This window comes from Toxotes jaculatrix, chromosome 13 (assembly GCF_017976425.1).
Source record: "Toxotes jaculatrix isolate fToxJac2 chromosome 13, fToxJac2.pri, whole genome shotgun sequence".
NCBI classification, from domain to species: domain Eukaryota; kingdom Metazoa; phylum Chordata; class Actinopteri; family Toxotidae; genus Toxotes; species Toxotes jaculatrix.
In genome coordinates this window covers 8,209,698-8,233,841 of record NC_054406.1, presented here as the reverse complement: position 1 = coordinate 8,233,841, position 24,144 = coordinate 8,209,698, and the positions used below count along the sequence as shown (strand labels likewise).

Here is a 24,144-nt window from a genome sequence, read left to right as displayed (position 1 = left end):
CTCACTCCTGTTTATAATTACTTCATGAAAGGATTATTACTGATTTATTAACTTTTCTATGTATAATTGTTATGATTTAAAAGTTCTTCATGAAGAGGGGCCTTTACAGAAAGTCGTTCCAACCTCAGTACAAATCAGCTTTTTATGCAGTGTGGATGAATGTAGAAAGACACGTGCTGTAGCAAACTGCACCAGTATGACTGGATCAGTGATCTCTCCAGTTTCCTTGTCTATGTCCCCCCAGCATCAGTTCAGTCAAACATGTCACTGTTGCTTCGTAGATCCCTGTGTCAGTAGATGAAAGTCCACAGTTTCCTCTAGAAAGCAACAAATCTAACAAGCAGTGACTGTAACCAAAGCGTTTCATGGATCCAAGACTTTATTGTTGAGTGTTTAACTATGTTTTGCAGCATAAACTGTAATTTAGTGCTACAAATGTGGATCAAGAATTCCACTGTATTTTCTTATTTTTGATTTCTTAACCAAACATTTTTTTTAATTTTTCCAAGAAACTTAATTCTTGGCCATTGCAGAGTTCAGACTGACAGCAGGAGAAGGTGAAGTCAGGGAGGGAGTATCTGGGAGCAAGAGTCATGAAGTCACAGTCTGTATACCTTATACATCCAGTGTAAGTCTTTTCTGAGGGGAGACAGTGAGAGAAGCACAGCATGAGTTTTGTGGGCTTTTAGTTTAACAGAAAACAATGCCTGTAATGTACATGCAACATTTCAGAGAAAGACTAATATCAGACAGATTCAGAGACGTTTTCCTCCTGAATGATGAGTGTTAAATAACCCCCGGGTTGTTGTATTACTTGTCCAGTCCTATCTAATGCACACTTCTCAAGCTTTGTTTCCTTTACTATGCTTACCTCCACTGGTGAGTTTGAGGCAGGAGTCTTCACCTTGGTTACATTCCAGTTTGACTTCACAGCTGCTGGAGGAGCCGTCAGGGCAGGAGTAACACTCCAGTGAGTGGCCTGTAGAGACAGGGTTCATTTGGCTCAGGTTATTTAGGTACATAGGTCCCAGGATTGACTACCTAGTTTAAAAAATGAATGAGATACTGTCTTAAAGAAAGAAAAAAAAAAGTGTTTGTGCAAGGCAAACGTCCAGGCTCTCTGTGCTACAATCGATTCAGCACCCATGCAGTAAGAAAGGGACACCATCCTGTTGCCACCATGTCCTCAGGGACCTCCTTGGGAGATAAGCCCTTGAGCCTGAGGTAGCAGATGATGGCACAAAGGCCTTTGTTGTCCATTTTCTCAGACAGTGCTGACAGAAATACTACAAAGGTTATTCATTTTAAACTCTGCATATTTGCTCAAAGAGTTGAACTACACATGCATGTAACGAGGGCTATAGAGATTGAAGGAGAACTCCGTCAACCTTAGGCTACGAACTTACCAATTGTAATATGAATGAATATTATGCCACTGACTCTGAATACTGGGAACTAGAAGCTCATGACGCAGACTCAGCAACACATGCAACCTGCACTCTGACCTGCCAAAATGTTTCTTCAGGCTGTTGCGTGTCCTCTTTATGAAACATGTAATCTCTCTGACTTAGCCCCACTTGTGCTTTTCAGGAGAAAACAAAACAAAACCAAAAAAAAAAGCATTTCTGAAAGCGTTTTTTCTTCAGCCTTCCTTTTTTCTTACCAAATCCAAACATGGCAAAGCTGACAGCCAGGCAAAACACCACAGAGCTCCTCATGGTGACTGAAAGCACTGTCACGTCTGAAAATCAAAACAAAAGGCACAGTTTCCAGTGTTGTCACAGCAGGATAAAAGGCAGAGAATTAATTTTGTGGAGGTAACAAAGGAATAACACATGGGGAGTCAAAAAAAACAAAAAAGATAGACATTTGCACACATACCACCTCTGTATCTTTCTTACTGTTACATTGGTCAAGAGATTTTTCACAAAGCAAAATCAGTCTGGTTTATTGCTTTGCAGTACTGTCTGGAGTTATGTATTACCACTGTTTTGTTAAACAAATTTACAAAACTTACAGAGATGATTAATGTGAAGGAAATTCCTTCCAATAATGGAACTAAAAATAAAGGAGTATTAATTTTTACTGACTTAGCTATGAAATAAACGTTTTCGCCACAAATTGGTAGAGCTGCAGTCATCTGACACTCACCTGTGAATTGGAAGAAAATGACTTTCAACCCATGAAGAAGAGCCTTTTTGTAACAGCAACAGAAAAAGTAAACAGCCCATTTGTTTGGGTTCAGAGTCTATGTGTGAATTTGATTCATTGTCTACAAATTGACCAACACAGTGCAAAGTTTATGTAACAGAGAGAAAGAAGATATGTACTCATACTCATTTTTTTTTATGATTCTTACCCTTATTATCTGTATTTCTTATGAAAAGCCAAGTTTTCTTTTGCATCAGGTGACATGTAATTTGGCTTTTGTTTGATTTGGAAATGGACAGATGAGAGAAAATGAGGGCAGGCAGGGGAATGACCGATTACGTGTGACACAATTGTGGTAATTCAGCTTGTGGAAAAACACAGTAATATTATCATAGATGATTAACCAGAGATTTCTTGATGACAGGGAGAAACAAGGAAGATCAAAGGGAGGAATGTAAGGAGGAAGCAAGGAGGAGTTAGGTAAGAGAAAAAGAAGGAAGAAAAGGAAATAGGAAAAGGAAAAAGATAAAAAAGGTAAAAGAGTGGTTTATAATGCAACATAAAGTGAGTACCGGCGTGTTTTGTACCAGTTGAGCTCACGGTCCAGTTCATAACATGTCCACTCTGCCTGAACAGAGGAGTCATATTGGTGTGAGCTGGCAAACTGTTATTGCTGTAGGCTTTGGCCCTAAAGTCAGATCTGTGTAATATCTCTGTCCATCACAGAAGGAGGGGAGTCAGCACATTCCTGCTGAGAGAGAGGCTGAAATGAATCAGTGTAAACTCTACCAGAGTTATAACAGACCCCTTCAGGAGGAAGAAAACAAACAGAACAGTGACTGACAGCAAACTTTCACCTGCTTCAAGCTACAAAAATAACATCAACAAAAGATATGTGTGCTTTATGTGGCTAGGTGATGCCACAAACCATATGTGTGCATCAGATAAGGACAAAAAGACATCATTTTTTTCTTTTACTTAATCTCTTTTTTAACATTGTAAAATAGTTCAACAATAGGGAGGTAAGAAGGGGCTTAAGTCTACGTACTTTCCTGAAGAAAGATAAGGACCTTTTCAATTCAAAAAGTAACTGTTCTTTGTTTTCAACAGATGAATGAAGACACTAAAACTAACTGACTGGGACCGAGACCTGAATCAGGACAAATCGGGTCCTGGAATTCACAAGACATCTTGACCTCAACCCCATACTGTGTGTCATACTGTAGTTTTTTATTACCAATGAAAACTGCCAGGAGAGCTGTTTTTTATTATTAAGTTTTCACTCTGTAAAATGATGCGGCCTCCCACTCCTGTCAGCAGTGACACAGGTTTTATGTCAATAAACATTCAATCAAGACTGAAACTCTCCTCCGGGTGTTATGAGTTTTATAATCCTGAATTCATATTAAGTCTTCTTTCTTCCCCATCTCTCTCTCTCTCTCTGCAGATCAGTGTAAGCTTTGGAGACTACTAGAAGCATGAAATCAGAGTTCAGACACACACACACTCATATCCACGCACCAGAAGCATGAAATCAAAGTTCATGTTACAGTTTTTCTACTCCAAGTATTTTCTTTATGGACCGGCAGCTTTTTGAATCAGTTTTAGCCTCGGTGCAGAGATCATTTCAACATGAATAATAGATAAGATTATATTGTAACCTGTAAAAGTTAAATAAAACCTTAAAAATTGTGTCTTTAAAGAGTTATGAGTAATAAGAATTAAAAAGAATATTATTATTTGGGATTCCGGCACTTGTTATGTTTAATTCAGAGGAGTCTTAAGTATAATTGTGTATCATTCTTCCCTCGGGGAAGCTTCACTTTTTCTCACAGAGGTTTAAACGTTGCTATCTGAAAGTAACATGACTTTCCTTTGCCATTGCAGCTACAGTATTTAGGTTAATGACTGGCTGTCCTGGTGCTCATTACTTCTTGTCTGAGGCCAGGCTAAATCCTGGTGTAATGAGGCAAACCAGCGCTTTTCATTTGTTTCTGGTGCCAACTCAAGCTTCAGTGGGGTTTTCTTTGTACCTCTGCAGTGCTCACACCTCAGCTCCATAGATGTTTGCTATAAGCTGGGCAGGATTTTTTACTTTTTTAGTTACATGTCAAGGAAACTGTTGACACTGGGATGATGTGAGTTACCATAATTGCCAGTTTCCCACTTGTAAATAGCGTTCACAACAACATCTTAGATACAAGCTACAGCTGGGAAAGTCAATTTTGTATACTGCTTGTAACTGCTAAATAAAAGTAAATGAAAAAAAAGGGAAATAACAGTTTGTGATTTTATGTAATGTTTAACTATAACTGTTCCGCATACCACCAGTCCATGTTTTTGTTTTTACAGTTAAGTTTAATTCTAATTTCATCATTGCAGGTTCAGGAAAACTGCCCAGTCCAGTTCTGATATACACAAGTAGTGGAACAGCTCCTTCAATATTACTTGAAAGAAGATTTTCACACAAATGATGACCTATGTAAATGATCTGACAGCTTCAGCTGACAGATTGATGCAGTTATTGATCGGTGAGCATTCATGGACACAGGAGAAATTTTCCTTTCCTTTTCCTTTTCTCATCTTGTCCTTCATTCAGTCACTGCCTTGTTTCATTTTTTCTTTGCTTTTTTCAAATGTCTCCTCTCTTGCTTTCTCCTTCAATCTGCCACCATTTCTCTCTGTCTTTCTCTCATTTCCCAGTCCACTGAGTTAAATATGGGAAAACCAAACCAATCAGGCCATGACATGGTTATTATTTTTAACTGATTTTTTTTTAATTCCCTCTCTCTCTTTTTCTGTCATTACCATTTGTTCTTTTCTTCCAGTCAGTTTTCTGTCCAACTGCAAGGTTTCAACACCTGAAGATTTAAACCCATGAATTAAAAAATCATTAACATTTGACCAAGGTGTGTGTGCCATGGGTGCCTTTTTGAGGATTCTTGACAAAAAGCCCACCATGAATCAAGAAACCATACCTGTATATGAGCACGCGCGCGCGCGCACACACACACTCACACACACACACACACACACAAGTACGTGCTGATCCAACTGAAACTCTAAATGAAAGAGGTTCCATACTAAGTCCTAAATACATGCAGATTTACACAGACTACATGTATTATGCAAATTGTGCTCCAAGTGGGCAAAATTACTCACCTCATCCAGGGAATAAAGCACACGTTAGAACTCACCCCGTTGAGCTGATTCAAAGTGAGCGGTGAGTATTTATAATTTCTTCTGCAGGGATGGGGGGCCTACAGTTCTTGGATAAATGATGCAGCAGAAAGGTAGGATGAAAAAGAATAGATCAGGAATGATTAGACTTCCTGTTGTTTGACTTGTGTGCAAACCCATGGACTAAGTCATAAAATAAATTATAGAAGAAGAAAGAACTGATTTCTTTTGTTAGTTTGTTTTTTTCTTGGCCACTTGGGGGCAGCGGAAACCAGCTGCATGCACAACATTAACATATCATCAACCTTGGGTTGATATGGTGAACAAAAAAGTTGCCTCTTTACACATCCAGCAGCTATGGAGCAAGATTATCACCAAATCCTGAGGGAAATATCTGGTTCTTTAGCCACTAAATATACAGTTGTGTTCACAAGTTAGTTTGACAACAACGCTATGAGAGTGGTGAGAGAAGTGTTGGGTCAGACTTCTAAACAACGAACTGTCAAAAGTCAAGAGGAGCTGCAGATTCAGGTGATAATTCCTTGTGGGCTCATCACCATATGTAACTGCTTTCACAATGTTTTTGCATTTTAATTTCATGCATATTATAAAATATAGATTATAGCCACTAATCTTTTCTGTTATTACTTGTTTTGGTAAATCTCATGACAGGGGACATCATCTAGCAATATCACACAGTTAAAGTGGCCACTAAGATGATTTCTGCCTGATCTGTCTCACGTTTCCTACAAGGCAGCAATTTTAGAGGCTCGAGTAATATAATTCAGGTAAGTAATAAAAGTACTGTATCATGACCTGAGCTTCTTCCCCTCCGGACAAAGGTTTAGAGTGAGAGGGTGAAAAATTATTTTACAGCACTTTATGTTTCGTGGATGTTTTTATGTTTTGTGTATCTCATGCTGAAGCACACCCTCATTTTATTATTTAAATGGGGTTAAAATATAATAGAGAACACATTAGAGTATAAAGCAATACAGTTCAAGAGCACCACAAACCACAGCTTCCAAAATGACCATATGGGTGAATTAGCACTTCTCTAAAACAGTTACTGCAAGAAGTGAACATTATAACCTTCATGAAGGAGGATTTACTGCAGTACTGTGGCATTAGACCGTGTGTATATGATTAAAGTTGTTGTTGTCTGCTCTTTCTGTGGCCAAATACCATCAGTGTTCGTTAATGTTTTACTTAATATTACAGTTTGCCTTCAAAGATCTCTTGTATAATAACATTTTCCCTTTTATATGCTCACAAGGTCAGTGTTACCTGTGATGTCCTACTTCAGCCTGCATGTATGCACAACACACCAGCCTGTGTGCGACACAGAGATCCCTGAACACTGACAAAGTAAGGACATTCACTCAAACGCTCAGATCCCACAGGACAGCAGTTTTCAACTTGTCCGGTCATTTTCAGGACACCGACAATTAAGTGGTGTAACTATCCTTTAATTAGATATAGGAAGAAATAGTGTCCTCATTAAGGACGTAATTAACTCAATCAATGAACACGAAAGAGCTCTGTAATACCAATTAAACTTCACATACATGTACAGTAGTTGTAATAATGTAGTGTGTGTGTGTGTGAGAGAGAGAGAGAGAGAGAGAGAGAGAGAGAGAGAGAGAGAGAGAGAGAGAGAGACACCTATGTTTTTATGATCTTTTGGGGTCCAAATGTCCACAGAGCAAACTTGTGTTCAGGCGTGTGAGGGTTAATACAGTAAATTAATAAATGTATGGGGGTTGACAGAGGGAGAGAGAGAGAAAATGCCATAGGTAGTATAATTATCTGGAGTGACCTGAGTGTCCATGCATGTAGGACATATCTGCTCTCTCTGTCTCTGAATCTCAGTGTTTTCACTTTCTCTCTCATCCCTTCCTGCCTCCATCTTCATTGTTCTTCCACACTGAAACACCTCAATAACTCTCAACCCTTCACTGTCCCACTTCACCTCTTCTTTGATTCCTCCTTTACTACTCCCCATCATACCTCTATCTCTGGACTTTAACTCAAAAAACAAAATGTTCCACCTGAACAAAGTAACAGTTTAAGATCTGTCTCAAAAATTCTTTGTGTCCTTTCTAGGGAACAGTAGCTGACTAAAACAATAGAGAGAAGGTAAGAGCAGCATGTTAACAAAACATTAAGCAACTAATTCCACAAAGAAAATTTGGCATTTTCAGTTTAAAGAATTCATCTTGCTCAAGTCATGTTTTTGTAGCCCTTTAACAGCCACAGCTACAAAACATGTCATACTGTAGATGAAAAGAACACAGTCTAACCTTTGACCTTTACGCAGACAAAGGGGCATACACTCAGTTTCCAGTTTAGGAAGTACAGCTACAGTATGAAATAAACCCAGTCTTCATGAAGGTTGTAACGTTCAGTTTGTTGTGATGTTAAATTATGTTGACTAGTGTAGTGTATGAGGACAGATGTGTAGTCATGACGGAACTGAATCCAGACTGTGGCTTCTACTCAACCTCCTACATCTAAATAACTAACTAAACTCTAAATTATTAAAGAGAATTAAAGACAGGAAGCAGTAGAAAGATCTTACATCCTTCCTTCTTTTCCCTTGTTTCTCCCTATCTTTTCACTGCATTGGAAGGATGATGTGCAGCTCTGTGGGAAATTGTCTTGGGAGATAATCAGTGTGTGCATGTGTGTGTGTGGTGAGTGTGTACATGTACTCATGTGGTCGTATGTCCTGGTTTGTGTAATACATTTTTTATGGTTTTTTGTGTGTAGTGTGTTCATTTTGCCATTCAAGGTTCTTGTGTGTATATGTGTGTGTGTGTGTGTGTGTGTGTGTGTGTGTGTGTGTGTGTATGTGTGTGGATTACCGATGTTTGGTATTTATTTCCAGAGCTGCAGAAAGCTCTGTTTGACTTTTTCACAACAGGGGGTCTTGCTTCAATCATGTCCCCCGTGTGTGAGTGTGTGTGTGTGTGTGTGTGTGTGTGTGTATGTGTGTGTTTATGAGTGGTCTGTCTGTAGTTATGTTTCTATGTGCGCCCATATTTGCCCACTTGCAACATGTGTGTGTCTTTGAACTTGTTTTCTTGTGTTTAAGAAGCTTGTGCGTGTATGTGTGAGTGTGGGCTTGTTTCACTGTGACCTCTCTATACTTATAAGGCCCGACAGCTTTGTGAGGACCAAAGTGGTTGACTCTACAAGTTCAAATGGCCGTTTGAAGGTTAAGGCCTGGTTTTAGGATTAGGTTTGGAATTAAGTTTAGGTTGTATAATGTCAATGACAGGTCCCCATGAATATAGCGAAAACAAGATGTGTTTGTCTGAAGGATAATGTGCATTCATGTGCATGCATATGTGTGTGTGTTGGGGGGGTTGTCCAGGGAACATATAACTGGATTAGCCGTCATGCTTTTATTTCTGTAATGGAAACATCAGCTTCAGAAAGAAAGTAGGGCTGAGACCAGGCAGCGAGAGTGTACGAGACAGTGGGGGGTGGGGGAGAGAGGGAGACGGGTGTAAGCAGTGTAAACTGTGAGAAGAACTTCTTTGTCCAAGATGTTTTTCAGCTTCATGTTTGCTTCTAACTGCAGCACTGAAGCTGAAAGCTTCACATTAAAATCTGGGTAAGAATCTATGAAAATGCTTTTTAATAGGTCCATAAATTTAAATTTATGGAAAGCATCATATAATTTGGTGCTAATTACAGGTAAAACAGAGAGTAATCAGTTACACTTCCAGTTATTTCTAAATGCTGAGATGAGCCCATGAGATTTTCATTCAGAGGACTGAGCTTCTTCAGCTGGTACCAGACTGCATGGTTCTTTCAAGGAATCTTTCAAGAAACAACATAATAAATACCCTCAAACTCCATGACCCTACAATATAAGTTCATGTTATATACTGTGTGTTGATGTGAGGACATGTAGTTTTGGTTTCATATCCATTTATTTGCTTTGGCATGTGTTTTTCGTTCATGTTTGTTGTTGTTGTTTGTTTAGGTTGTGCTTTTGTCTCTCAGAAGGAGGTTATTGAGCATCAAGCAAGCAAACATCAGTTATAGTTTATGCAAATTTAAGCACTGATAAACAGATGTGTGTGTGTCTCAGTACAGTATGTGAGTGTGTTTGTGTTTTTCATAGATTTAATAAGCATGTGCTTTGACCCACCAGAGATTATGTGTGTGTGCGTATGTGTGTATGTGTGTATGCACACTGGTGGACTTGATGAATGTGTGTGCTGAGAACATCTACAGGTTTGCATGACAGACAACGTAACAGAGAATGACATGACGATGGGGGGTGTGAAAACAGGTCACCGGACAGTGTGTGTTTTGTCTCAAAGATTAGCGGTGCGGGGGTCACCATGCCTCCGTGTGTATGTGTGTGTGTGTACAGGGGCAGATGTACAGGGTCTCATGCCATAAGCGAGCTTGCGTGTGTGTGTGCTGCTGTCTGTTCGTGTGTATGAAGTGATGTGCAGCCAATCAACTCAATATCCTTCTCTCCAGTGATTTCTGCGGCCGACAGCGAGTGACTGCTAACATGATTTCAGTTCATGTTTCAGATCTGACGCAACGGCAGCAAAAGTCAGGGTCTGTGAAGCTCAGCGCTCTGAAAGTAAAAACAAAACAACACTGCAGTAACAAAAACTATGGACTGACACATAGGGAGGGACAATTAAAAGATTAATTCCACAAGACATTTCTTGCTGTTTTCTTAATCCTGATGACTTGTTTCAGTCCAAACACCAGGGAAATGAACTGGCGGTTCACTCATGTGCAGGCATACAGTACAGAGAGCAAATTTTGACAACAACAGGGAATGAGACTTAGCAATGTAAGCAATTTTGGCAATGCTGCAGGGCTGAACAGAACTGTTAGAACAGATTACAAAACCAGGCTCTGCTGTTGCTTGTCATTTTGCAGCTAAATGAAAACAGAACTGAAACAACAACTTTTCCCTGCAATCTTACTTTATATATGTAAGCTGGAATCACAATTTCATGTCGTAATGAAATGTTAGAAAGATTTTAATACACTGAACAGTGACTGATCGTGGATTTAGTGAAATAATACATGAAATAAAAGTAGCAAAATGTAATTCTCTATGAAGAAATTAATGACAGGTGTATGCTAAACGTTTTCTCTTTCAGTATGTAGAGGGAATAATCTTGTATGTTGCTGTGTTGTTTTCTACTGCATTGTTTTTGTTGGAATAAATTTTCTTTTTTTTTTCTATTTTCCCAGATTGTTTGTGTAATTATCTAAAGGCAGCATTTTCAATGCCCAAAACATGTAATTCAACTGTACTATAGCAGTGATTAACAAGTTACTAACCTAAATAATAACAGGATGTATTGAAATCCAGTTTGACACATCGCTTCAACATACATTCATTTATTTTAATTCTGACAACAATGCCATATTTCATGCTGTTTCTGTAAATTATTTTAACATTTCCAATAAATCCAATTCAAACCTTAAAAACATTAGATATTTATATTTCTAAAACTGAAATTTAAAGGCTATGTTTTAATATTTGGGGACTAAGAGAGGTTTTATAGGAAAGCGCAACACAGGCGCACTAATTGCCTAAGTGATGTCACATAAAGCAACTGCACCATCTAGTGGTTAATAGAGTGACATGCAGACAGACAGAGAGCCAGACACACTCACATGAAGGTATTTCAAATCTATTGATTGGCATGATACTGTAATGTCAGTATAATATTAATATTCAGCCAGAGAGTGTGTTGATAAAGAAAGATGAATTTGTGTTTTTGTTCTAGAAGATAAATATGTATGTCAACTGTATTCTCTCTGTATGAGCTGTGTTATCAGCTCGTTGCTTTAACCCACCAGAGATTGTGTGTGAGCTATTGTTACTGTATTTATCCTTGTTATATTGTAAATGTCATTATCATTTGCTTCTACATAAGGCACATTGAGTTGCATTTTATGTATAAATTGCCATAGAAATAAAGTTTATTGTTATTATTATAATATTCTTATGGATACAAACTCTTTTTTGGGGGGGATTGGCTATAAAAAAAAAGAAGAAGCTTGAAATGTTTTGTTAGTTTGGTTAATTGTGCAAACTGAAAGGATGTCTTTGAGATAAAGTATTTGCATTGTGTTGATTCCTTACACAGCTGAAATTGAGCCAGTGAAGGTACAATTTCAAGTTCAAAAACAAAACTTTTTTTTTTTTTAATAGCACAGTATCATTATTGTTTTGTATTTCCTCGTGACAAACAGATGCCATGGAACTACATGATGTCTTTTAGATCTGTAATCCAATATGATAATACACAGACAGTGCTGTTCACATTAAGTCCAGTCTAGTTTTAGGAAGTGTTAATCAAGCTGTGCAAGCACATTCATAAGGTTGTTTACTTTCCATGTGCTTGATGACTTGGTGTACCCATTCTTGTGCAAGGACAGCCAGTCCAAATACTGTGAGTCAGTGTTTTTGTGCTTTACTCTCAAACCTGGGCAAATTTTCAGTGTCTGTAACTCCATGATGATAAAAGCCAAAAGCTGCTGCTCTACAGCAGAGACCCACTTTTTCTAGTCTTCTTTCACTGCTTTGGCTTAAATCTATTAGGCTAAAACGTGATTACATTTGTGTGTTAATGTTAAAGAGCATTTATCTTTGTACTATGCCACCAACCCAACATATAAATCCTTACAAGAGACAATAACCTACAACCTCTTTAACCCTTGTCCCTTAGATTTTATTACTTACATTTAGTTTGATGAACTTCTAGGAAGGAAAGTTCTTTACCTTTAGTTGTTGCCAGTAAAATAAAACAAAATTTTAATCATCATCTTACAAAGAAATGTACAGATATTTAACATAATATTACTGATTAGGGCAGGAGGTTCTCTACGTACTGATTTACTGGTGTAACAAAACTTCCCTGAATATCACCTGAATGATGGCAAGAGTTGGTCTGTGTGATACACTACTTGGCCACAAGTATGTGGACATCACAATACTACCCCAATTTCTATAATATGTGCAATATGCCTGTTACGATCACCATGTGAAACATCACATACTGGAAGTGACAGTGTGCCTATATTAGGCACCTAATTTTCTTAATTTTCTGAATAGGGGTGCTTTTAGGGATGCTCTGTAGTGTGGAATCAAGTTAAAACAAAAACAAACATCACATGAATCACAAGCCTAAACTCTCATGTAAATGTGATGTGGAGATCTCCCCTGCCCTGTATAGGTTTAATAGACAAGTAAAGGTCAGCACGACCTACGTCTCAGCCAATCACAATCCAGAGTCCAGGTTCAGTGAATCCGCAGTGGTTTTTAAACTGATAACAAGCGTGAGCCGAGCTCTATACAACTCAATGTGTCTGCAGAAATACCTGGGGACTGTATCAGCCTCTATCTGCCTGTTTAGCACTGATTCCTTTCCATTTTTACTACTTAGTTTTTAGTATTTTTTTGTAAGTAGTTTCTAAAGAAAGTTTTAAGATGGTTTCCTCTGCGCTGTTCCTTCTCTATCTATTTGCCGGTTGGGGTTCGTTCGGTTCTGATTCGGCCTCTCCCGCTGTGGAGGAAGCCTACAAGGATGTGGTCAGCGTCGTGTCTCCGGGACAGCAGTTTCTGACCGGGGAATCCCTTCGCTCCCTCTTTAATACACTGGAGAAACGTGTGCAATGCGGCGAAGTGTCGTGTGAAAAGGTAAGTTTTATTGGGCTAACTCCGCAGGTTGGAGAGCCAGGCGGCCAGGTGCAGGTTCTGTGGAAAGAGGTCAAGGTCCAACAGCTATTAACCAGCTATACATACCGACCCGACGACCACACTGATAAACTGGATTTCTTAATGGGAATCTTGCGATACACCCATTTACTAAAAAGCAAAATGTTCACAAAGTTACTTTTTTTTTGTGCGGTGCGCACCTGAATTACAAAGCTATTAAACAAGTTTCTCAGTGAAACCTGAAATATTTAGCACGCTGTGATCTTCCTATTGAATTTAACCAGCAGGTCTGTTTTAATTGTATGAATACCACAACATAGAAAAAAAAAGAAAGAAAATAGAAAAAAATCTAGGCCTACGGTATTTATTATTATGATTATGATTATGATTATTGTTATTATTATTATTAAATGACTAAACTATTAAAACTTTTGTTAAGTTTGGCTTCTCAGTATGACTCCCTGGACACTGTATCTGCACTTCACTTGTAATTTTCAGAATTTTGCAATATTTATTGATCAGCTATTTTAATTGTTAAATCTATGGAGGCAAGCTACATAGTTTGATCCAATGCAAATATTTACTAATAAAGCCAAGCTTTCAGTCACTTTATCTGGGCAAGTGTTTGCAGGCAACTTGGATAAACCCACTGTACCAGTGATTCAGAGTAAAGTCCGTGAACTTCCTTCATGTCCTCTGTAATCCGTATGAATCGGCAGAGCATGATTGATAAGTATCAAGTGGTAATCAACTATAGCTGGCAGTCAGTATAACAGACAAAACAATAAGATGGATACACAGCTTTACTGCACTGGTGATAGCCTGGATTATAATACACTTAATATTACTAATAATTAACATATATCAAATAAAGCAGTGAGAGTTTCAGCAGTGACAGAGGCTTGTAATATGAATCGCCCATAGTAATATAACAGCTAAGACAAACAGGTTCAAACAGGCTCAATAAAACAATAAACACTGACATTTTAGACCCATAGTAAAAGTCTAAAATGTCAATGGCAATGTCAATGAGTTTGTAAAATAAATTTGACCTTGTTTTGACAGTTTAAAGGGTCAGTTCACCCAAATTACAAAAGAGAAAACATTCTCCAACATTTTCACACTTATCTCTACTGGTGTGTATCCATGTAGTATTATAAAATTACATTTAAAAATCCATCAGTAATGTTACTGTCAGTTAACCTGCATAATCCACAGACAACATGCTGTTTTCATGGGGACTGTCTCATTAGTTGAAGGTAGTTATAAAGAAATAAAATTAATACAACTCTGGGAAATAAAATTAATACAACTCCCCACCAGCCCCCACTGGAGTTTCTTTACTTTTCATCTGTATGTATGTTTTGTGTGTGTGTGTGTGTGTGTGTAGTGTGATCTAACAGGTGCTGTTGACCAGCTGATCGGCAATCACTCCATCCACAGAGAGAATGATACAGCAGAAAACGTAACCATCAGTGTATCTCAGTTCTCTGACCTTGCTGCCGGCAGCGTCCTGTACCTAACTTCTCCCAGCCTGGTCTGCAGCGCAGTAAGGCAGGGGAGGTGGGGAGAGGAGACCGAACACTTCCTACACAAAGTCACACATGGGGACCACCATGATCACCGGCATGAAAACCGCGGGGAACACCATGAACATGATGACATAGACATTCATGGATTAGAAATTGTACTTCAAGAGCTGCACCACCACTATGAGCCATCACACAATGAGGTAAAAAATTATGTTGGTCCATCAAACCCAAAAGAAATCTGTTTTTCTATCATGCCCCCTTTTGGAAGCTAGATAATGAGTATGCCTATTTTTCTATTTAACACCTGTCAAACATCTGTCCATCTTGTCCATCTCTAATCTTTCTGACTTGCTAATTGGTCTGATGAGCCAGAATCAGAGCATTTTATATTAATCAGATTAAGACGCCTCTTTTCACTTCTGACATTCAGGCTTGACGTAGCAGGAAATGCACAGTTGGAACCACTAGCATTAATTGAGGATCAGTTCCAGCAATTATTGCAGTGCAGTAGAGCAATTAATAATGTTGTTGTTGTTGTTTCACCTGTGTTTGAGAAGTCAAAATGTCTGCTGTAATTGACTTTTGTAGTATTTATCACTCAACATAGCTTATCATACTTGGGTGATCAGTATCACCCAAGGCTTTGCCCTGTACTCGGCCACATCACCGTAGCACTCGTCAACACAGTAATGGAAAAAAAAATGCCCTTTGGGATCTGATTCTGCTGCACTGACACTGAATATAATGACAGAGGGCACGCAAAAGAGCTTAAAGAAAGTGAAACTAGTAAGTCATCACCACAACAGTAATCAATTAGCTAACAATTATTTTTTCTGTTTCCTGGAGGGAAAGCCTGTATTTTCCTTTCTTTTTTTTTTGGTGAATGCATTACCTACTTATGATTTCACAAACATCTAGCCCTGCTTGTATTTAGTTTAGTTTTTAAATCATGTTATTTGTTCATATTGTTGAGTGTTCCTGTAGCTTCATCAGTTGTCTTCTGTTGTGAAATATATTATATATATTATTATTTTAATGTTGTGTGGTGAAGACAGTTTTCCACACTAAGGACAGCAACAGTAACTAACTTAAGCAAAGTGAAGAGAACAGCAACAAAATAGGAATCCTTAAGACAGTGGCCCCTCTGAGAAAAGGCACCCTGGGAAGTATGATAATGTGCTGATGATGCTTCTTTTAAAACTTAATGAAATGAGTTGAGTTGAGTCAGAAGGACTCATGTTTATAAGCTCTGAAGTGGTATGAAAATTAAAAACTAGAACTTGCAAGTTTAATCAAGTTGAAATGAATGAAACTTGTATTTTGACTTTAAGTTAATGAGGACAGATAAGTTGATTCCCACATGAAACTGAACAGTGGATGAACAAATCAAACTCCCCCCAAAGCTACTGCTGGATTAAAACAAAAAAGTAGAATTCGGTTAAAAATATTAACACTATTGACACTGACAACTCTGCTGTAGCTGAGAGAAAACCTAAGAATAAACCTCTGTTTCATACCGTTTCTCCTCATCCGTCCTCCTCCTTGTCACCATTGTAACCAGAGTTGCGCAACAGCCGATGGCATCATGACAGAGGTCAACGCGTCATCACCACACCAGAGACTGGAAGTGGGTGCAGTCTTGGGCCGCGTCCTGTATCACGCTCTGCAAGGTCGCTGCTTCACCAGCCACTCCCTGCCTGAGGAGAGCTTCTTCCTGGACTACATCATGGACCGTCTGGGGTCAGAGAACTTTACTGTCAAGGGTAAATGTCCTGTAGAGGTGCAAAAAAACATGGACACAGACACATGCATTGACAGACTTGCAGAAATAAAATGCAAATTATAGTGTAACTGCAGAATTTGTGAGACCAACAGATTTCAGAATCTGTTGGTCTCACAAATATTTGACTGTTACAGATTTTCTTTATGTTTATCAGCACAACTTAATAGTTTCTGTATTACCTTTCTTTATGTGCATTAGTCATGTGACCAGTACTTGCTGTTAATGTTGTAGAAATCCACATGAATCTAATGGTTGTTTCTGTTTGTGCTCTGTAGATTTGGGTACTCTCATGAAGAGTCTGAGCTTAGGGCCTGACCACGAGCATGACCACGAACATGACCACGAGCATGACCACGAGCATGACCACGAGCATGGGCACCCCCACCAGGAGGATGAACAAGCTGCTCATAATGAGGGTGGTGCAAGACGGAGGAAGAGGAGCAGCCACAAACGTCATGAGGGGCATGAAGGAAACACCACCTGGGATCAGGTATAAATGCCAACAAAACAGTGCAGAAAACAAGATCTTAGTCAAAAAAAAAAAAAAAAAAAAAATCAGCTCCTGCACATTGTCAACACTCACAGTATCAACTGATCTCAGTACTTGTGGGTGAGGGTTGTTTTGCTTCTATCTCCCTCCCTTCACGGATAAAGCACTTGTGGCAAAAAGTAACATGAACATAATAATTAATTGTAACCCAAAAATAATAAACTGGCATAAAATAGTATAATAGGTGGCAGGTGTTCTTCCAATGGATATCACTGTCTGTCAGAAGACAACATTTCCTTGATTTGCATTCATCTTGACAGAAAAACACAGGGTAAAGTCCACAGTGGTTGTAATGAACACACAATATGTGAAGAGCCGCAAGTGTTATTTATTTTACTACAGTACCTCACAGATCATCAGGCAGTTACATCCAATACTTAAACATTTTGACTTCTCCCAGAGCTGTTTCTCAGCTGAGGAGCTGGTCCTGATCTATGGTCTGGGAGACAACAGCCCTAACTCCTCTGGTCTGGGACGGTCTGACATGGCTCGGCTCAGCCCCGCACTCGTCCAGCAGATCCTGAGCGGAGCCTGTACACAGACCACAGAACAAGTGAAACAAGACGGGCTCACCCTGACTGAGAGTAAGTGTGTGTGTGTGTGTGTGTGTGTGTGTGTGTGCGTGTGGACTGGAGTCACAAGGTGACAGTGATCCTGCCTGGTATGCTGTCTCCATCACAGAGACTGAGGTGTTCACTTCCTTTTCTCATGATATCTGTTCTTTTCTCCTCTTGTAGGATACCTCTATGCAACCATCGCCAATGCTGTGATAACACTGATGTCCATGTTTGGCATCGTGGTGCTGTTGTGTACCTCCTGTACCAATGTGTTCCAGTTGTGTATCCAGTTTTGCATCAGTCTGGCTGTAGGTTCACTGACTGGAGATGCCTTACTGCACCTGCTGCCCATGGTGGGTAATTTAAAGACAAACAGTTTTAAAGCTGTATCAAGACATTAGCAGTAAAAAACAAAATGAGTTTAGTAAAACTAATGGCTTAAACACCCATGTCACAAACTTCATATTGTGGCTACATGAAAAAAAAGGATTCACTTAAATTTTAGTTTTGGTTTGGAGACTTTGCAGCTCTATTGCATTCTTCATAACCATTAGGCCAGCCAAGGGCTTATGAAATCATACTCATGTCGATTTTTGTGCAGCATACACTCATTCTGACATGCAATCTCTGTGTCCAGTTTCTCGGTTTACATGTGCATTCAGACGGAGGCAGCAGCGTAGATCACTCACATCACAATCACAACGAAGGAGTTCCGGACTACATTTACAAGATGTTGGTTGTGATGGCCGGGATTTACTACTTTTACCTGATGGAAACCATCTTCTCTCTGATCACAAATAAAAATAAACACCACCATCACCAACATCATCATGCGGTAAGAAAAATATATATATATATATATATTATATACAATTATTAATTAATAAGTTTTATGTTCACTTTGAATTATAAATCATTTGTGCTGCATGTAGGTAAATTTTCTTATATCTGTCCAATTACTTCTCTTCCTCTAATCATTCTCGTTCTTGCAATCTATCCTTTTCCCGCTCTTCTTCTTTGTCTTTAATCAGTCTTTTCTTTCTCTTTAGGAAGAATCAGAGCCTCACCACTGTGACCACGGGGGCGTTTTAGAGATGTATCACCAGGAAAGGAAACAAAAAGACAAGTCGGCATCAAAGACAGACCTGGTGAGAAACGAACATCAACACTTTTACCTTTCAGGTGGAACACCAACAAGAACTGGAAATAAAAAAGACAAATGCAGAAGTTAGACAGTACAAATAAAAATGTACAGACCTGTCCACTGAAACTTGTTTGTATTAGTACTAAGCTGAAACCTGTACATGTGTTACTGGATGTTTTATGTGCAGTTACATTGCGTGTTACATGTACATTTCAGGTCGGCTATGAAGACGACAAGAAATCACTTCCAGAGCAAAACGAGCGAACCAGAGGTGAGTAAAGCGATTTCCAACACAAAAATAAGAGTGTGATAATGGTGTTAATTATCGCGGCTGCTCCACCTCTAACTATAACTTTTGTCTGCCTGCCTCTGCAGAACAGCGTCTGCTGCCTTACATGATAACTATCGGTGACGGGATCCACAACTTTGCAGACGGCTTAGCGATAGGTGCAGCTTTCTCCCTGTCATGGAAATCTGGTTTGGCTACATCACTGGCTGTACTCTGCCATGAACTACCACATGAACTGGGTAAAGAACACGCCCAAAGGCAGACAGTGTCTGGTTTTGATCATTTTTTAAAAACATTTTCTTAACATCACCTTGTTGCTTTTGTTTCATGCCAGGTGACTTCGCCATTTTGCTGCACAGTGGCATGTCTGTCCGCAAAGCGTTGATTTTAAACGTCGGCAGTGCCATGACCTCGTTCATCGGACTGTATATCGCTCTGTCTGTTGCCACTGACCTCGCAACCAAACAGTGGATAGCTGCCATCACTACAGGACTCTTTCTGTATGTGGGACTGGCTGACATGGTGAGTGATTGTGTTTACAGATAGTGAAAGACAACAGAATGAGTAACACATAAATGACCTTCACACTTACCTCCATCTTATTTTCTCTCTCTCTCCAGCTCCCCACCATGGTCCATATCAGCAGCAAGAGACCCTGGCTGATGTTTCTGCTGCAGAACGTCGGCCTTCTAACTGGGTGGGGGATTCTGCTGTTGTTGTCACTTTATGAAGAGAGGATCAGCTTTTAAAGTAGAGACTCTGTCAAGACACATACGCCAACACGTTGGTCTGCTCAGCCAGTGTCCCTTGTATCTGGTATAATCTATGCAGACTGTAAAACTGATGAATAAACAACTTGTACAGTAACAATTGTGCACGTTAAACATAAGCAACAAAGATGAGACCCCTGAGACAGACCGAAAAAGCTGAAGTAGACAGACCACTTCCTGACACTCCTGGTTCCCACCTACAAAAGTGTAAAGAACCTGTCAGATAAGGAACAAATCCAGTCATAGAAGTTGTTGAAATGTGATTCAAATTAAATCCCTTCAATCCCAAAACCTCCTGACAACAGATATAGGTTAACTTATCATGCTTTTAGTGCTGTTCTCCAACAGGAAAATTACACAGTGACCTTCCTGTCCCATACATTTTAATAAATACAGTAGGTTGCTGTATTATTAGGTACAACAATAGTGGTGGGAAAAATATTAGAACAAAAAATAACACTCCCCTGACAGTCTCAACAAGAACTGAATATGATAAACTTTATAAAAGGTAAGATTTATTACAAGACTTCTGTCTCGATGTACAGTACATATCAGTGTTTTTGAAATTAAAGCAACATATCAATAATTTTCTGGTAAAAATTAAAAAAAGAGAAAAAGAAAAAAGTTGACTAACTTTTTTTAACATTATATAACTGATTTGGTTGTTCCTCACTTTATGACGCATTTTCTGGACACGCACATGCACGCACATCATCTTCACTCAGTTGACTTTTTACAGACAAAGTTAAACAGTAGTAAAAGTGTCAGTTCTGATTGTTCTTTTTTTTTGGTTTTGTTCTTTTTGCAGCACTGATAAATGACAGAAATTACACTGTGTTGGTTCCCTTTGAATTCCTCAGTGATACTTGTATCATACAGCTTTGATAATGATGAAAGTAAATGTATAAAAACTTGTTAATATGTTGGTACATACTGTACGGTATATCTTGTATTTTTGCCTTGTTTGAAAAATTAAAATTAAAAAAACTGTTTTCACTCACTTCCTGCAGTTATGTTTTAGGAGGGGCTCTGCTGGATCTACCAACATTAATGGTGGAAACAAGTCTTTGACAGAAAAACTTTAAGCACTTTTTTGATTTAGTTGTCTCATTTTAGTCGGTGTCATTTAAGAGCTGTCAATCAATTTAGGAGTGAAACCAAGTTCTAATTCTATGTTCTGAATTTTAGAGGTGGATTTATTCTTTTCCTCTTGCATTAGATCATGGATTTTGTTTTTAAACCGTTGGTTAAATTAAAAAATTAAGAATTAATTTTTTAAAAAATTACATTTGAGACTAAGTGAATGAAGCCGGGGGCACAGTAGAAACTCGACTTTCTTTTTATCTGTGTCATCTAATCTCCTCGACTGACAGGTTATGTGATCATCTTCGTTAAGGACAGAGTCCATTGACAAGTCATCGTACAAAGAGGGAGACGTACACTCACTTCATTAGGAGCACCTGTGCACCTGCGTATTCGTGCAATTGTCAAGTCAGATAATCACGTGGAGGCAGTGCATATTAAGGTCAGGAGCCTCAGTTAATGTTCACATCAAACATCAGAATGGGGGAAACAATGTGATGTCAGTTACATTAACTGTGGCCTGACTGTTGCACAACAGCCTCTAGACGTTTTACTCAGAGTGGTGCCAAAAACAAAAAAAAAACATCCAGGAAGCAGCAGTTCTGTGAACAGAAACACCTTGTTGACGAGAGAGGTCGGAGGAGGATGGCCAGACTCGTTAAAGCTGACAGAAAGACTAAGGTGACTCAGATAAGAACTCTTTACAACTGTGATGAGCAGAGAAGCAGCTCCGAATAAACGACAACCTGCCAATCACAGTTTGAACACCACAGCCTATCTAAGTGTTGCTGCTGACCATCCCTTTACAGCCACAGCTTATCATCGTCTAATGGCTACTTCCAGCAAGATAATGCACCATGTCACAAAGCAAAAGTCGTTTCAAAATGGTTTCTTGAACATGACAATGACTTCAGTGTACTTCAGTGGCCTCCCCAGTCACCGGATCTGATTTCAGTAGAACACCTTTGGGATGTGGTAAAACAGGAGATTCGCAGCATGAATGTGCAGCTGACAAATGATGTGACGCAATCGTGTCAACATGGAGCAGAATCAAGAAAAAGGAATGTTTTCAACACCAATGTCACAATGAACTGAGGCTGTTTGGAGAGCAAAGAAAGGCCCTACCCAGTATCTGCATGGCGTTCCTACTAAAGTGCTCAGTGTGGGCTCGCACCTTGACATACATGCAGTACGTATGCTTAGTCATGACTAGTGTTTACTTTCTCTCAGACAAATTAACCCATTTAATGACAACATATAGGTCATGTACTGATCCTTTAAGCATAAGTCATAAAAACAAATTACTGAGATTACATCATGTGGCTGCTGACAGAGGAAAAGTGGATTTTCCTGAAGTCAGCTTTACAGACTGGCATCCATAATTCTGAACCTCTACAGAACATTATAATAAGCCCATTGAGTCATGTGACCTTTCCAGTAAAACCATTTATAAATAAGTCTAAAACTGGACCTTTGAGATTTTCATACATCATACTAGATAATACAGTTTTTATGGTAGTGCTGATAGGCGCCGTCTGAAGAAAGACAGACAAGAGAAAGACCAAGACAGAGAGATCTAGTTCGGTTATAGCTGTAAGTCTTGATAGCTGGGTGGGAAGTTTTACAGCTTGAAATAAAAGAAACAGTAAAGGACTGAAAGAAGGAGCCATGAATAAAAATGTTAATGGACGTTCAGGTAAGGCGTTCACAGTGTTACAGCAGTTTCTGTAAGGTTGACTGGTGGCAGCATGTGAATAAGGGAACAACAGAAGCATACGACTGTGGTTGGACTGGTCATAGCCCACATTTAGACACCTGCAATTGAGAGAGTGTGTAAATTGTACTGAAGTCTTGAATTTGAGTCTTTGACATCTGTAATCAGTCATACACATCGCCAGTCTCTAAAAGATGATGGGTGTCTACTCTGTAATGAGCACCTACTAGACAGAAAAAATTGTCAGTCTTCCTCTTTGAAAAAACAGTCAAACATCTTTGTGCTTTGAAAGAAACTACACTGTGGGTTGGGACAATCCAAGGGGTCGCAAGATTAATCTGAGGGGTCATTAAATGAGGTAAATAAGGTAGGAAAGACACAGAAACGATGACTTTTCTCTGATCTTTTCTTTTTCATTTCTAGTTCAGGTTTTGAACAACTTTTCAAATTGCTGGTTAAACTGAACTGAACTCAAGCCAACACAGTAGGAAGCCATTGCTATATTGAATGCGAGGAAGGTCTTACAATATTCTTGCATTTTGAGACATTCAATATTCAAGTAAGATGACACTGATTTTAAATAGAAAAACTGAAATGTACGTATTCATGCTGCTGAGTTTTTATGTCTCTACCATCTCACACAGTGTGGGTTGATCTTTTAATGCAGAAAGAAAAAAGAATCAGGGTCAGCGGTGCTTCCAGAAACCTATTTTCACATTTCCACATTATTCTAAATCTACTCAAAGCTGCCATAGCGATGGACTTGTTGGAGAACAAACATTCCTTGGGAGTGGCTGCTGACTGTGCATCGATCGCTGTCACTGACCTTCTTTACCTAACCTTTCCGGAAAAGGCTGATTTGATGGCCCAGTTTTTCTGTTTCACCTATAGAGGAACGTGTATTATGTGAACGCTAAGTCCAGCGTCTTCTGGTGTTGGCCACTGGGTCAAGCAGTTTCAAATTAAGGGAACAGTTCACTCAGTTTGTTTAAATTACCCCTCCACCAACATTAACAGATGATGGAAAGACAATCATGGGAACTGCATTTCACTCAGCCAAAGCCTCCCCAGTGTGCATATGATCACTGGACAGATTTCTTGACATTTTATGACATGCTGTCAGAGTCAACGCAGATATGTAAAAGCCAGAGTCCAATGCAGAAGCACAACGAAAAAGAAGTTCAGGCTGCCACCTGAGCCGTGCTTTTATCTTCTGCTTTAGAAAATCATTTCAGGCTTCATTTCTCTCCCCTTAACATTCACTTGCCAGCGAAGGGTTAGATGAGAAAATCGGTACTACTCTCATGTCTGCAGAGTAAACATGACGCTGCAGCTAGAAGACAGTTAGCTCAGCTTAAACTGGAAGCAACTGGCAGGTAGATGTTGCAAGTCAGGCTAATTGTTTCCCCCGTTTCCAGTCTTTGTAGTTAGCCAAGCAAACCAGCTGTTTGCTGTAGCTTTAACATACAGACATAAGAGAGGTACTAATCTTCTTATCTACCTCTAAACACAAAAGCAAATAAACTTTTGCCAAAACAATTTCTTTAGGTCAGAAAATTAATGAGAACCTTTTTCCTTCCCAGACGGATGCACTGTTCACTAGGCCCCAAAAGTTCTTTGCTCTTAAATTTTCAAACAAATAAAATATGGCAACTGCTTTGAAAGCAGTTG

The 24,144-nt window shown here is 39.1% G+C and overlaps 2 protein-coding genes across 2 annotated transcripts; one reads left to right on the top strand and one right to left on the bottom strand.

Annotated features, from left to right (window-relative positions):
• Positions 1–361: 361 nt before the first annotated feature.
• On the bottom strand, positions 362–2,183 carry LOC121192138 (CD59 glycoprotein-like). The gene is made up of 4 exons (XM_041053711.1): positions 2,152–2,183; positions 1,664–1,741; positions 872–979; positions 362–639 (listed from the first exon to the last, which is right to left on the bottom strand). Exons 2-4 carry the CDS (start codon positions 1,716–1,718, stop codon positions 479–481), a joined length of 324 nt encoding a protein of 107 aa, XP_040909645.1. The 5' UTR covers positions 1,719–1,741; positions 2,152–2,183; the 3' UTR covers positions 362–478.
• Positions 2,184–12,823: 10,640 nt separating this feature from the next.
• slc39a4 (solute carrier family 39 member 4) lies at positions 12,824–20,612 on the top strand. The gene is made up of 12 exons (XM_041053679.1): positions 12,824–13,033; positions 14,442–14,783; positions 16,145–16,346; positions 16,642–16,856; positions 17,317–17,500; positions 17,654–17,826; positions 18,111–18,308; positions 18,523–18,621; positions 18,834–18,888; positions 18,993–19,145; positions 19,241–19,428; positions 19,527–20,612. The coding sequence occupies exons 1-12, from the start codon at positions 12,824–12,826 to the stop codon at positions 19,653–19,655; spliced, it is 2,148 nt and encodes a 715-aa protein (XP_040909613.1). The 3' UTR covers positions 19,656–20,612.
• Positions 20,613–24,144: the final 3,532 nt, after the last annotated feature.